This window comes from Psammomys obesus, unplaced genomic scaffold (assembly GCF_907164565.1).
Source record: "Psammomys obesus unplaced genomic scaffold, mPsaObe1.curated_primary_1811, whole genome shotgun sequence".
In the NCBI taxonomy this organism is placed as follows: domain Eukaryota; kingdom Metazoa; phylum Chordata; class Mammalia; order Rodentia; family Muridae; genus Psammomys; species Psammomys obesus.
Genome location: NW_026585609.1, coordinates 5,149,810 through 5,165,478, shown reverse-complemented (window position 1 = coordinate 5,165,478; position 15,669 = coordinate 5,149,810). Strand labels below are relative to the sequence as shown.

The 15,669-nt window shown below is 45.1% G+C and overlaps 1 protein-coding gene across 1 annotated transcript in view; it reads left to right on the top strand.

The window, feature by feature from the left end:
• LOC129679778 (DNA repair protein SWI5 homolog) overlaps positions 1-14,517 on the top strand; it is an 81,928-nt gene extending 67,411 nt beyond the window's left edge. Inside the window, exon 2 of the mRNA XM_055611210.1 lies at positions 14,158-14,517. Within this exon, the coding sequence (XP_055467185.1) occupies positions 14,158-14,517 (360 nt within the window). The remainder of the gene's footprint in view (positions 1-14,157) is intronic.
• The last annotated feature ends 1,152 nt before the right edge of the window (positions 14,518-15,669 follow it).

The following is a 15,669-nucleotide window of genomic DNA, read 5'->3' as shown; positions in this document are numbered from 1 at the left end:
AAATAAATAAATAAATAAATAAATAAATAAATAAATAAATAAATAAATAAATAAATGTAAAAAAAATAAATGTAAAAATGTAATCAAGATCGACTTCAGCACTTTATGGTGCTTTCTTCTTGTTTCCATATTTCTCTAAGTCAACTATTTCCTTCTCTAAAATGTCCTGTAACTTGTTCTGACTCCTTGTCCCTTCTCTGCTAGTTTCTGATAGTAGCCCAATACACATTTCCTCTATAACCAGTAACTATTCCTTTTAACAGTTACTTATAAATAAACCTACTTAGGCACACACCCCAATAGAAGAAAACAAACTTAGTGTCACACACAGGGATGGAAAATTTTGGGTCCAAAGTACAAAACTATTCCCTTCCCCACTCCTTTCATTATTAATCATCTGCAGTTTGCAGACATCTGCTGGATAAAAGAACAGATTAGAGGGAGGCAAGGAAATCTGCCAAGACCTGAGGCAGATGCCTCCTCTTAGATTTGGACCTATTTGCGATGCTACATGTTCTGGTTCTTCCTCAGATCTAAATCCTAATATCACATTTCTCCAATGTATCAAAATAACTCCGGAAGAGGTAGAATTTGATCATGAGTCTCCAGCATCACTGGGATACTACACACTCACTGAAAGACAATAATTAATTGAGAGCCTGGTCAACTAGCTAATCTATCCTAGGGCTGAAGATTTAGGAATAAGAGACACAGTTCCTACCATCCACAATTGCTCTGTCTCTTCTGGGGATTCAGTTTACAACATGGCATCCAAAATTTTGTGGTAAAAAAAAAGTCTGAGGTATTCTGAACTTTCAGATAAGTATTCAAAGCAGGAGTGATTGAGAGCCAAGCTGTTTCCAGAGAAGGTGATGTCTGGAGGAATATCTGAAACCGAGACTCATTGGAGTAACTCACACCAGGCAAACAGCAGAATTCAGAAAGTTGAAGGAAACATGAGCTGAAGATGCAAACAGGGCCTGAGGAGGTGGTTCTGCAGTCAGAGTGTTTGCACACAAAGCAAGAGGACCAGAGCCCAGAGGCAAAAGAGATAGCTTTGGGGGTAAGAACCCTGGTTCCTCTCCCAGAGAACTCCCACAAGTGCTCTGATCTCCAGAAACGTGCTACGCACCTGAGACCCACAAATATACACATACAAATACATACAAATAAAAATGTGATAAATTGTTTTTGTTGTCCTACTTTTGAGACTGGAAATGTGGTGTGGCAGTTAAGAAAGCACACTGCTGTTGCAGGGGACATGAGTTTGATTCTCAGTTCTCATGTTGGCCAACTCTCAAAGACCCATAACTCTGGCTCCGTGGGTAATTCAACATCTCTGGCCTCCCAGGCACTGGTATTCACGTACACATAGCCCTACACAGAGACACATAGTTTAAAATAATAAATCTTTTAAAATAAACAAATAATAGTCTACTTTTGTTAGCGTACATCCAAGTAAGACCATTGTACCTATAAAAAGAATTACTATTGGCCTGTGGCAAGCCAAAGAAAGATACCCAAGCTCCTGCTCTGGGCACCATTATAATGGACAAATGTGTGATGGAGAGATGGGAAAGATGGAGTACATAGTAGAGAGATGGAAGAGAGAGCAAAGCTGAGGGGGTCATACACTGTGGAGAAAGGTGGAATTGGAGACTCAATAGTGGTTGAGGAGCAGGCAGATATAAGGAGGCCATGGTGAGGTCCTGGCCCAGGGTGCTGCCAAGAGCCATATCCGAGTCTGTGGTCATGCTGCAGCTGGGGTCTGTGAGGATGTCTATGGCCTGTGTTACCACCAAAAGCCAAGAGGATGTCTGGGCTGCCATCAGAGACCACGTGGCTATCTGAGGGCTGCCTTGGGGGGACATGCTGATCTGACTGGCCTGTACTGCCAACTGAGGCCATGGGGATATCCAGGCCCCTGCTGATGCCAGGGACATACCTGGATCTGTGGTCTTAGTAGGCGGGGTCTGTATTGATGTTCCAGAACCATTTACCACCAAAGACCATACAGATGTCCCTGGTCTGGACTGTCACCTGATGCATTGTGCTGAGCTGACCCTGACTGTCATCTGAGCAGCACAAAAAAAGCTGACTCTTTTGGCAAAAAAGTGGATAAGCCATCCCCAAAGGCATGAAGTGGTAAGAGCTGGCCCTGCCCCTCGTCTGGTGGCTTAGGCAAGAGAAAACATGTCCTCCTCCCCTGCTTCACCCCTTACCACCTGTAGCAGGTGGGAGAACTGGCCCTGAGGTCATGAGAATGGGAGAGATGGCCCGGCCCCTCACTGGCTGCAGCACTCAGGAGAGCAAGAGAGGCCACCCTGTCCCTTCCCAGATGCAACATTCAGTGAGCTAGTCAGGGCAGTGTTGGAGAGCTCACCCTGCCTAGCAGTGTGGGCACAGGAGAGCTAGCAGGCTGACCAACTCAAGTACCTCCAGGACCAGATTCAGGGCTTTGAGTTGGCCCATCCCAACATCTACCCCAGCTATGATCTGCTGGAGCACATGAAAGGGCCAGCCCTTCAGATCCAAAGCTGCAGGATCTCCATGAGCCGGGGCAACAACAGGATATCTGAGAGGAGTCCCCATAAGGCTCCAATATTGATGGTGTAGCAGAAGCCAGAGGCTTTGAAACACACCAGTGACTCATTGCAATGAATGTTTGCAAGTAAAGATGTGTGGACAAAAGGGTATACTGTGACACACTACAGCTTTCATGACAAGATGCGGTTTTTGCTATTATTCTATCTTATTTCATTTTGGGGAGAGGTTACAAGAGTGGATGGTGGGTATGGAGGGACAGGAAGATGAGCAGAATTGGGATACATGATGTGAAATTCACAAAGAATCAATAAAAGGTTTTTAAAAAGAATTGCTATTATTGTAGGTTGAACTTGAAGCACAGGTCCTAAGACATGAAAATCACAGCAGCATGAGTCCTAACAATATCATATGACTTGGACCATGCCTATATGGTTGCTGGTAAAGACCAATAATGGAGAATCAAAGGGGTTCTTTGGCATTTAACTTGCATGGGATCCTAGTATCAGGGCAACACACACACACACACACACACACATACACACACAAAATTACCTGACCTAATAATGAAGGATTGAATTGTCATCTTGGTGGTGGGATTTCAGAGCTGGGATTAACTCAACTCATATAAATATGAAAAAGGTAAAAAATGAATGTACTGTCCATCTATAAACAGGTGGTTAAAAATAAAATCTGTGCTGTAGGTTGAATTATAATGGTGTCAACTATTATGCATCCATTATTATGCATCTATGACCTTGTGGTAGCGGAGTGGGTAAGGAAATTGTCTTTATTGACTTTGGGTCTATGGGGTAAGTTGTCATGTGCTGGCCAACGAGAGGCTTGTAGGTGGGCTGTGAGCAGAGACTCTGGGTTGGTTTAGATGGGTGAGTGTGTTTACTTGTGTGTGGCATCCCCAGAAGAACAACAGAGCCAGGTGTCTCCTGTCCCTCCAAAGGACAAAGCTGCTTCAGTTCATCTGCAGGCCTGTGACCCAAATCACAGCCACCTCGAATCACACACAGTGTACAAGGACGAAACCAATGGTCATTTGTGTGTGTGGTTGATAGTCCATGGTTGGTTGTTAACCCATGAGTTGGAGTGTTCTCTAATTATTGAACGAGGAATATGTTGATGAACTAATATAAAATAATCCGTTTCAAGGTACACAGCATTTTCCTGTCATGTCTGGGTTGGGGAGAGAATATGTTTATATATTTATTTGAATAATTCTAATCTGTGTTATTTTTAAAGGAAAAAAAATTGAGATGGGGTTTCTCTGTGTAACAGCCCTTGCTCTCCTAGAACTCTATTTGTGTAGACCAGGCTGGCCTCAGACTCACAAAGATCTTGTTGTCTCTGCCTCCCTCCCGAGTTGCTGGGATTAAAGGTATGCATCACTACACCCAGCAGAATAAATGTATTTTAAAAGAGGAAAGGGTTGGGTAGTCTGGTATTGGCAGTCAGCATACTGGGGAGTCTCAGGCTGCAGTAGTTTCTTGGGCTGGATGCCTAAGCAGTCCAGTTTGGTCCTGGGGACCAGAATGATCCCTGAAGAATCATCAGTCTGCAGGAGCTGAGTATGGTGGCAGCAGCAATAACAGGATAGATGCACTTACCAGCAATAAGGAAAGGCAGGCAGGCAGCACTCCGTTTCCTCATTTCCTCTTTAAATCAGGGCTCTTCATGCATGGGCACACATGTGTGCCTTCCACTCTCAGACAGGGACTAAAGCACAGATCTCGGAGGAACACTGCTTACTGGCTTGCTCACCCTTGGCTTGCTCAGCCTGCTTTCTCATACCATACAGAACCACCTACCCAGGAATGGCACCACACAGAGTGGGCTAGGCCCTCCCCCATTAATCCATAATTAAGAAAATTCCAACAGACTTGCCTACAGGCCAATGTGATGGAGGCATTTTCTCAAATTGATAGTCCCTCTTCCCAAGTGACTTCAGTTTATGTCAAGCTGACTGCCAGCACAGTGGTTAACTAAGACTGGCACCAAAGACCAGCCCTGGATGGCTGAGGGACAGAATGAGAGTGATGTAACAGGCACCTGGACCTTAGTAGCCCCAGACCTTGGCCCAACTTGGTACTTCCTTAATGGAAGTATTATTCAGCCTTGGGACACAGCATGTAGGCAGTAACACCTGCCAAAACTAGTACAAAAACCTAATCCATCAAAGTCCATAGTTCTGGGAAAGTCTCTAAACATACTAATCTTGCTTTTTGGCTTCTGCAGTTCCTCCTCTGGTTAACTGTTCTTAATAACTAAGGTGTGTGAAACTATGATGTGGTGTTTGTGCCTAAAAGCTCACAAAGGCTTGGAACCACAATCGGTCTCAAACAGTCACTGTAGTTGCTGATCAGCCAATAAAACTCTCTATCAGCTTGAACCAGTGTCCAAGTGGTCTTCTCTGGTAGATAGCTCACACCAGTGATAAATCACTATTATTTCAGTGCTTACCAACCAGGAAAGGTGGTGCAATCCAGCTGAGTTTCCATCCTGGCTGAACACCATCTAGAAATAACTTTGATTCCCACACACTTTCTTTTTAAAACTGATTCCTGCACATTTTCTCTTCTTTTAGAAATTTATGTGTTTTTTTTTTATTTATGTCTATGCATGTGTCCGTGTGAGTGTATGCCACGTGTGTGGATGCCCATGGTGGCGTGTCAGATCCTGTGGGGCTGGAGTCATGGGTAAACCCTGCAGAAGAGCAGCCAGCACTCTTGACTGCTGAGCCATCTCTCCAGCTCCATGCACCATTTTCAGTACTGTCTGTAAAGATAGGGAGGTAATAGCTAGGTCTAAGGAGGATTTAATTGGGCTGATAAAGATCAGAATGGGAGCATGAAGGGACAAAAAGGAAACTGCTAAAAATGGGTTGCCATCCATATTTTTTAACAAGCCACCTCCCTCATTCCCAGCTTCCCTCCCTCCCTGACACCATTCCTAACCCTGGAGACTGGCCCTAATGTTGACATCTTTATAACTCACAGCAGCAAGAAAATTGATTCAACTACTTAGCATAAACCTGTTTAAAGGGGAAAAAAATTAGCTGAGCAGAAATACAAAATATAAAATTCTCACAATGTGGGGAGAAGTGTATGTTTCTTTCCATATTTCACATAGCCCAAGAACCACTGTGAGAATAAGTGCATGTTGCCATGGACACTAGATGTCATCACTACCATCATCAACAGCTACTAAATGCCTGTTAGTGCTGTTCTGAGTTACTTCCTACTTAGAAAAGAAAGAGATGATGTTTGCTGCAAGAGAATTTCTAATTATAAAGACTTCTAGAATAGAACATGCTGGGTAAGGAGAGGATGAACCTTGTCATTCCTTACTGCTAGGAGATGAGGATGCAGGGATTAATAAGAGTCAACTCCTGTCTGCAGAGTTCAGCTGGGAATAAGCAGGGGCCAGGGTCAGATATGAGTGATTACTGGACAACATGGAAATGCTGAGATGGCCTCCCAAAGTCCCCAAATTTGACACAAGAAGCACATACTTGCTCAAAAAAAAAAAATCACTGTGCTTACATATCCATTCCTTATTCCGCCATTTCTCTCTGAACATAACGTCTCAAGGCTCATAATACATAGAGAAGAGTTTCTATGTGCTCCCTCTGACTTCCTTCCCTGTTCCAAGTTGTTGCCTTCGTGAGGAAGAGCCCCCTGTCAAAGGCAAGCAGCACGCCTATAAAAAGTGTAAAGAATGGAAGCGTGGCTTCAGCAAGCTGTTAAGTCACAGAACTCATGAATAATTTAGACCCCACCAACTGCCAATGAGCCTCTGATCCAAAACTCTGGGTCCAAGGAGCCAATGATGGGCAGGGCACCTGGGAGGAATAATATGGCTCCCTGGGGAGTGATTAATCTTTAGTTATTCTGTGTTGTCAGCAAGCCTCAACGCAGGCCGCTGACTGCCGGGCTGGATCTGCAGTGCTCTTGTATCACCCTCTGGGGCCCTACTTGTTGCCAACCTTCCATTTGTTGCTTCTTGCCAGGCTTCCGTGGCGTAACTAACTGCATCTCACCACACCGTCCATAACCTCGACCTGCATCCACACCTGCTAGCACATCCTACACCCCACCTATGTGTCCACCACAAACAAAGCTTTCCCAACAGCGGAGGTTCAATCACGACCCCTACAGGTCAGACATCCTGCATGTCAGACATTTACGTTACAACTTGGAACAGCAGCACAATTAGAGTTACTCAGCAGCAATGAAATAATCGTATGGTTGGGGGTCACCACAACATGAGGAACAATATTAAAGGGTCTCAGCATTAGGAAAGTCGAGAACCGCTGCATCAGGATTATCATACAATAAACCAGCTGGCAAGATTGGAAACAGCAACATTTCAAACAATCAACAAAGCATTCTCAAGGGAAGCTGAGGTAACAAGCATGGGTGAGGATGGACTCTAAGGGTCCTCTGGCTTGTGGCCCAGCATGTTTGTAGCATAGACTTTCCCTGCTTACCGGCCTACTCCCACTCTCAGACGTGCTTTCTCTTTAATAACTGTCTCTGTTTCCATGTCTAACCATGTGTCCCTGGACCAATTCTTTCTCCTGGGATGCAAGAAGCTAGATATTCCAGCAAGAGACCTGGAACTCACCTTCACTCCTGTAACTTAGGGCTTGCTGGCTACCAGTCTTCCTTAAAAACATGAGTTCTGGGTTCAATGGGAGACCCTGCCTCAAAGGACTAGAGTAGAAAGTGATTAAGGACTATTGACACCTTTCTCTGCTCTCTACACAAAGGCTCTAGTTCATGCACCTTAACACACAGGTGCACACACACATACACACAACAACACACACACACACACACACACTTACAACACAAACTTCACCAAGCTAGCTAACATGCTTAGTTTCCAGAGGGGCATGGTGTTACATGCCTGTACTCCTGGTGAGATGAAGACTAAGCTGAACTGTTCCCAAAATAAACACCGCCAACCAAAAACAACTAGCAAGGAAAGCTGAGCCTGGAGCAAGGCTTGCTGGTCCGCCTTCCAGCAGGGTTGGGTTGAATCATGTAGAAATTTGTTAATGATTTTGTCTTTTGAATCTAACAAAATATCGGACTGGCATTGCCTGCCTTTATTTACTTTCTGTTCTCTTTAAAGGTCAGTATTTCATTAAAATACCAGGGCTGGAAAAAAAATGAAAAGTAATGATAAAACACGGTTGGCCAGAGCCATTCTGGAAGCAACACTTTAGGTCATCCTGGCACTCAACCGCTCCCAGTGTGCTGGCTCAGGGCTGCCCCACTTCCGGAGCCCCTCTTGAAGGGTGGAGCAACATTCCACTGTTCTCCACCCCAGCTCAGCCTATCCAACATTTTCTGGGAAACTAGAGGCACACAGGAGGAGTCACATCACTCCCACCTCCTCTTTCCTTTTTCTTCCTGTCTCATAATCTCTTGGGTCAGGAAAGGTCATCAAATGCTTAACTCCACTCCATCTAACTGAAATATATTTGGTCAGATCTGGCATTTGATATACTTAGTGGAAGTTTAAAAAACTAATGGGACTTTTTTTTTCCCCCTCAACTCTGCCTGCTCCCTAATCTATTGTTATGCTATGGAATCCTCGTGAATAAACTCTTGCTTTTTAAAAATTCTTGTTGGACAACCCTAACTTTAAATCAATATCTCTCTCCCTTTCTTACTTCCCCTCCCTCCCTGCCCCTTTTCTCTCCTCCTTCTCCCACACCCATCCCTCTTCCATCTCCCCTACAGGAATATAGCCCAGGCTGGAATCTTACTCTGTCCATAGCTAAAGATGATCTTGAGCTCCTGGTCTTCCTACTTCCATTCAATCCTATATGCTGGAAGATTACAGGCATGCAGCACCACACCCCCCTCCAACCCCTTATTTCTCTTTCTTTCCCAGGATACTTTAGGAAGATATTATGTTTCTAAACCAGAAAACTGCAATTGCACCTGTAGTGGTCTGAATAGGTATGGCATCCAGAGACTCATATATTTGAATGTTTGGCCCATGAGGAGTGGCACTATTTGACGGTGTGACCTTGTTGGAGTAGGTGTGGCCTTGGTGAAGAAAATTTGTTACTGTGGTAGCGGGCTTTGAGCTCTCCTTCACCCAGTGTGGAACACACTCCTTTTCTGCTGCCTGTGGATCAAGATGTAGAACTCTCAGCAACTCCAGCACGATGTCTATCTGCATACTGCCATGCTTCCTGCCATGATAATAATGGACTGAACATTTGAAACTGTAGGCCAGTCCCAATTAAATGTTTTTCAAGTTGCCTTGGTCATGGTGTCTCTTCACAGCAACTCAACTATTGCTAAGACAGGAGTTGGTACCAGGAGTGGGGTAATGCTTATAGGCCTGATCCTGGTTTTGTTTGGAGGAATGTGGAGTTGGAGACTGGGGGTTAGGAAAGCAGTGAAATGCTTTAAGGGGTGTTTAATGGGCCATACTAGTAGAAGCATGGAACACAGTGGTGCTGAGAGTGTTTGAACTGTGAGGACCTGCCTCCAGGGTTCTGGAGGAAAAGAATTTTAGTATGTTGCCTATAGATCATTTGGTGAATAATGTGACTACTTTTTGCCCTTGTCCAAAGAGTCTGCCCAAGGCTAAAATGAAGAGATTTAGATTAATTGCTTTGGCAAAGAAAATCTCAAAATAGCCTAACATAGACTCTGTCATCTGGCTCACTTTTATGAAGAGTGTTTTGATGAAATGGAGCAAGCTTAGAAAGAAAAAATACAAAACATATAGTTCAAGAATTAAAGGTACACCAGGAAGTGGAATGGATCTAAATCCTGTGTTTAAGGAAATAAACAGATTAAAGATATTAAATGGAAATAACAGAGTAGTGACCTCAGGACAAGATTCCAGCTAGATAAGCTTCCATCTCGTGAAAAGAAATTAAAGAAAAGCTTAGGTCCACATGTGGTGGTACATGCCTTTAATCCTAGCAGAAATAGTCTTTCATCCAAGCACTCAGGAGACAAACACATGCAGACCTCTGAGTTCAAGATCAGCCTGATCTATAGAGCAAGTTTCAGGACAGGCAAGCGTAGGCAGTGAATAAAACTATGGAAAACAGAAAACTAGTGACGATGTAATTGAATGAGGGGCCATGTCCCAGTGCAAGCAAGCAACAAAACTTTGGCCATATGGTTCTAGCTTTAGAACCTAGGATAAAAGACAGAGGTTATGAAATTTCCCTCCACAACTAAGGATGCTCCTAAGGCCAGGTGTGTGGCAGGGATGTGAAAGGAGTTATGAAATCTCCCTCTACAACTAAAAAAAAGGTTGCTTAGGACAGGTGTGTGGCAGGGGTGTCCCTGCTTGGAGAACCAAAGAGGCTATTATGTGAAGCTGTGAAGGTGAAGCCTGGATTGCCTTGGAGACCCTAAGAAGTTAGAGATGCCAGCGCCATGGGATACCTGCTCAGGAAATCTGCTAACAGGGAGTGGAACCAGCCCAAGAAAAAGAAGTGTGTTGCAGTCAACAAAGCTGAAAGGAGTTGGAGATCTGAAGAGCATTGTGACATCAGACATGGTGGTACAGAGTTTGGAGTTTGACCAGCTGGGTTTTGGTCTTGCTTTGGTCCATTATTTCCTCACCATGTTCCCTTCCCTATGTTTTGGAATGGTAACATATATCCTGTGCCATAATATGTTGGACATATGTGATTTTTTTTAATTTCATATTGTATAACAGTTAAGAGGTTGCATGAAACTCAAAAAAAAAAAAAAGGACTGAATTTTGGCCTTCTAAACATTGTTGAGATTGTGATAGACTGTGGGGACTTTTGAAGTTGTTACTACAAGCCTATGGGAACCGGGAAATGCAATGTGGTAGTTTGAATAGGAATGGCCTCCATAGACTCATACATTTGAATGCTTGGCCCATCGGGAGTGGCACTATTAGAAGTTGTGGCCTTGGAGTAGGTGTGGCCCTGTTGGAGGAAGTGTGTCACTGTGAGATGGGCTTTGAGGTCTCTTAAGCTGAAGCTCTGCCCAGTTTGGAACACAGTCCCCTTTTGCTGCCTGCAGAATAAGATATAGAAATCTCAGCTCCTCCAGCACTGCCTCTGTCTGCACACTGCCATGCTTCCCAATGTGATAATATTGGCCTAATCCTCTGAAACTGTAAGGCATCCCCAATTAAATGTTTTTCTTCATAAGAGTTGCTGTAGTCATGGTGTTGCTTCACAGTAATGAAACCCTAACTAAAAGAGCACCTCACTGTGTTTCAAAATCTTCCCTTGTGTGGTGGTGACTTTGATGTGGATCACATGTTAAACAAGCCCCACTCCCCTACCCAGAGACAGAGGGATCTCTGTCACACAGCCTAACTCACTCTGTCCTGCCTGCCTCTGTCGTGCAGCATAAGCCACACATTAACTAGGCCTGTTTCACCATGGCACAATGCCTCCCTTTCCTTGAGAATCTTAAAGAGAAAGTGGCTGGCTTCATTTCCCAGGGCTATACCACATGCTGTCCGAGTTCAGAAACCTCTGGCCTGAAGGGCTATCCAGTAAGACTCAGCATATTCTCCAGAAGTTTTTCCCCTCTCCCTCCCTAAAGCCCAGCAATCATGTCTTCCGACGTGACATGGAGCAGGCTCATTCTCAGCCCAATGTCACTTCTCAGATACGTCTCTCTGATGCGTGTGAGCTCTTCCAGCTAACAGCTGTCTCCCTGGCCTGCTTATTTCACACACAGTTTTATCAAAGCATTCTTATGTATTTGTTTACTTACTGTCTGTCCTATGGAAACATAAAGTCCACGAGGCCAGCAGATCTGTTGACTGTATTCATAATTCCATGCCCAACACTGAGCACAGACACACAGCCTGCCGCAGATGTCTAAAAACTCTTTGCTAAGTAAGTAAAACTTTATAGCGGTGCATGGATCGTGAGGTGGCAGGCTCCCCCCAGTTCAGTCAGAGCTGAAGCTATGCCACCAATCCTGCCCTTAGCTCTGTGTTTGGAAAATCTCGCATCAGGGGAAGCACTAACACCTCACTCTTCAGGATGATCAGATTTCCTAAAAGCAGCTTGGGCTGAGGAGAGGGCTCAGTCCGTACACAGCTTGCCATGGTTGCTTGTGGACCGGGCTTGATCTCTGTGTGAACAGCCTGATTGATATGCTGGCCTGCACTTGTCCCCATGTACAAGAGACGGGGGGTCCGCAGGCTCACAGGACAGCCAGCCTAACCAAATCAGCAGGTTCCAGTGAGAGAGATCCTGTCTCAGCAAATAAGACGGATAGTGCCTGAGGCACAACACAGGAAGTTGACCTCTAGCCTCCATGTGCTCCTGTACACACACATACATTAAAAAAAAAAAAAAAAAAGGAAAGAAAGAAGCCAATGGGAGTGGGCGTTGTCAGGGAGAGGTGAAGCAGCTGAGAGTGAGGGGTGGAAAAGGGGATGGCACCAGCCTCAGTGTTTGGAAACACCAGAAGAGCTGGGTATGGTGTCAGAGGACTGTAATCCCGGCACTTAGGAGGTGGAGGCAGAAGGATCAGGAGTTCAAGTCCAGCCTTGGCTACATAGATCCTATAGTCAAAAGCTAAATACATGATTTTTTTTTTAATTGAAAGAATAAAGAAGAAGAGCTGATGGGACCCTTTAAGAGGCCAGAGGAAAAAGGCCAGGATTCAGAAGTACCTGCTGTTATGCGTTAACCACTTGATTGGAGGATTATTTTTGTATCTCGGGATCTGTCTGGGTGGGGGATCAAGGGAAATGAACTACCTGTTGGTGAGCAGGTCAGTGGCTGGATGGTGGCGGAGCAATCAACGTCACATGCCAGGGTAAACTGGCCTGTGCAGCCTGCCACCCTCTAGACAGCATACCACTTGAAGACTGCAGCTAAAGATGGCACATGCTCCTTCCCTGGTGTGTCTGTGTGTGACAGACCAAGCCACCATAGCTGCCATACGTCAGGGGACCCCGACCCAGAAACGTGGGTGCTGCTCTGGTCTTCCCATCTCACTGCCTGCCAACAGCTGTCAGTAGCTGTGTATACCGATTTCATCTCCCAACGTGTGTCCTGAATCTGAAGTGTGTTTCTCTTTCCCTTGAACCAACTATCATCCATTCTTAACGACTGCAAGGGCTTCCCAAAAGTTCCATCCGAGTCAGATCTGGTTGCTTCCATTTTTCCCTTTCACAGTTCAGTCAGCCTGATCTTAAGTCCCACCTCAACTTAACTGTCACGGCACTTGCTCCATAACTCATCTCTCCCCTTATACCTGTTCTTCTCCTTTTTATTTTTTAAGAGTTATTTTTATTTTTAATTGTGTGTACATATGTGAAGGGGTTGTGCATGTGTGAGTAACGGTGCCGTAGAAGTCCAGATGAGAATAACCCCGTTCCCTGGAGCTGGAGTGGTGGACCACCTGATGTGGATTCTGGGAATCAAAGTTGGTCCTCTGGAAGAGCAGCAAATGCTCTTAAACCACTGAGTAATCTCTGCATTCCCTTTTCTTTAAAATTAAAAAAAAATCCTAATTTTAATTACATGCATATGTGTAATGTTTCAGGATATGAGTGAAGGACCCCAGAAGGTGGCGTTGGATATCCTGGAGTGAGAGTTGGGGGCTGTTTTGAGCTACCCAATGTGGTCACTGCAAGTCAAACTTGGGTCTTCTGCAAGGTCTTCTGTATGTAGTCTTAGCTGCTGAGCCATCTCACCAGTCCCTACCTCTTAACAAGTAAGGTTTTCCCGATACAGTTCCTAGAACTTACAGTGCCTTGGTTTTGGCCTTTCTTTTAAAAAGAAGAAAAAAGGAGGAGGAGGTAGAAGACAAAAAAAAGAGGAGGAAGAAGAAAAAGAAGGAAAGGGGGAGGAGGAAGAAGAGAAAAAAGAGGAGGTAGAAGGAACGTGGTGTTTTTTTAAGAGCTTGGAAGATGGCCCAGTGGTGAAGAGAACTGGCTGCTCTTCCAGTGGTCCAATGCTTCCCAATGCCCACTTCTGCTCTCCAAAGACTCTAATACACAGAAATACATGCAGGAAGACACCCATACTCATAAGGGAAAAATAAGCAAATAATGCCTTTGCGCTGTGCTTTCACTTTGTGTAGAACCCAGCTAAGGGGTGGGTCTTGGCCTTCTTCTCTGAGAACTCATTAGCCTCACTCTTATTTCACTTAGAGATAACTGTGCTTCTGTCAAAAAGACAGTTTTTCCTCTTCTTCCAACACAGTGCTCCTATCACTTCTTTTACCTGACTGGTTTACCCAGGGTCTCTAGCCCAGAGTGAGATGGAAACAGGATGATTATCCATTCTTCCCAACCACAGACAAGGAGGACCAGGCCTCCACCTTCAAACTACATGAACTGTGTTTTCAGGCTCTTTTGACCAAACCAAGAAACGTTCTGGGCAACTTGTTTGTTTAAAAAAAAAAAAAAGTTAACATTTTTATTATAAATGGGTAATTTTTTTGTCAAAAAATTGTATGTTTTTCTTCAACTATCAAGAGAGTCATTTGCTTCCATTTTCACATGAAAATTTCAAATTGCAAACTAACCATGGATTTTAAAATAAAATATATTTGACCTGAGGCAGCCATTTAACCCCAACTCTGGACCCTTCGGAAGAGCGTCAGACCCCGATCCAGGTACCTCAGACCTCAGGGCTCAGGAGATCTGAGTCAGAACTCAACCAAATTTGCCAAGCGGCCTTCCCATCACCGGGTCATCTCCCAAACTGAACAGGCTGATGAGATCGGCCAGGAGTCTTTGACCTCTGACATGCAGAAACTGAAGGCGAAGTGGGACATGCTAGACAAGGAGATCACGGCGTCAGCAGCAGAGGGCCACCGTGTGACGGACTTGGAGGAATCTATCTCCCTCCTCCCCGAGTACAATGACATCAAGGATGTTGCACAGATGCCGCTGGGCAAGCTGGATATGACCCGAGGCGTCACCATCAAAGGAGTTATCCAGGTTTTGCTCTAGACCTGACTGAGCAGATTTTTATCCTCAGCCCACAGGGACAGGTGGATGGGGATGTGAGGAGTGAGGAGCCCAGACAGCTCATTCGTTTGGTTTCCAGATAAAAACCACTAGAAGCCCTACATTTTTCTAAAGAGCCCGAATTTGGAGTGGGTCCTAGAGAGGAGGAGTGTTGGGAAGGGTCAGATTTGTCAGGGCTAGAGTTTCTAAATATACTTGTTAATGGAAATATATATATATATATATAAAGACTTAGAGGAGGAGAGAACCAAAGTTTCTAGATTTGTTTTGTTCACACACAACACCCTTTAAACTATTTAAGGAGGATGTTATGGCACATGCCTTTAATCCCAGCACTCAGAGGCAGAGGCAGGAAAATCTCTGAGCTCGAGGCCACCCTAGTCTACACAGCAAATCCCAGGACAGCCAGGGCTACACAGAGAAACCTTGTCTCAAAAAAAAAAAAATCCCTGTGTGCACGTGGGCATTGCTACCCCCTTTCCACTATTCGGGTCCTAGGGACTGAACTCAGGTTATTAGGTTTGGTGGCAAAATGCCTTTATCTCATGAGCCATCTTGCCGTCACACACACACTCACATTTTGAGACAGAATCTCACGTAGCCAAGCTTGGCTTCAAATATGGCTGTGTAAGGCTGGAGAGATGGCTCAAAGCTTAGGAGCACTGGCTGCCCTTACGGAGGCCCTGAGTTCAGTTTCAGCAACCACCCAGTAGCTCATAGCCGGCTAAGATGAGATCTGGTGTCCTCTTCTGGCGAGCGGGTGTACACATGGGCAGAATACTGTTACAGGTAATAGGTAAACAGCTGAGTCTTTAAAAGAAAGAGAAATGGCTCTGTAACAAAGGATGACATTGTGCTTCTGATCCTTCTGCCTTTAGCCTGTTCCCCAGCGATGGGGTCGTTGGTAGGCACCGCCATGCTCTGTCTACATTGCACTGGGCCTTGGACCCAGGCTCTGTGTGTAAGGGTTTTGTGGCAATCGGAGGGCCAAGGAATGTCACAAAAATCACACCGTGCAACTGGGAGGAAGAACGGGAAGGGGGATGAGAGGAGACAGAGAGGGAGGCCAGGCGGCACGAAGGTGTGGGCATGCACATCCGCAATGGTGGAAACGTGGTCGCGTTGTGATGACGT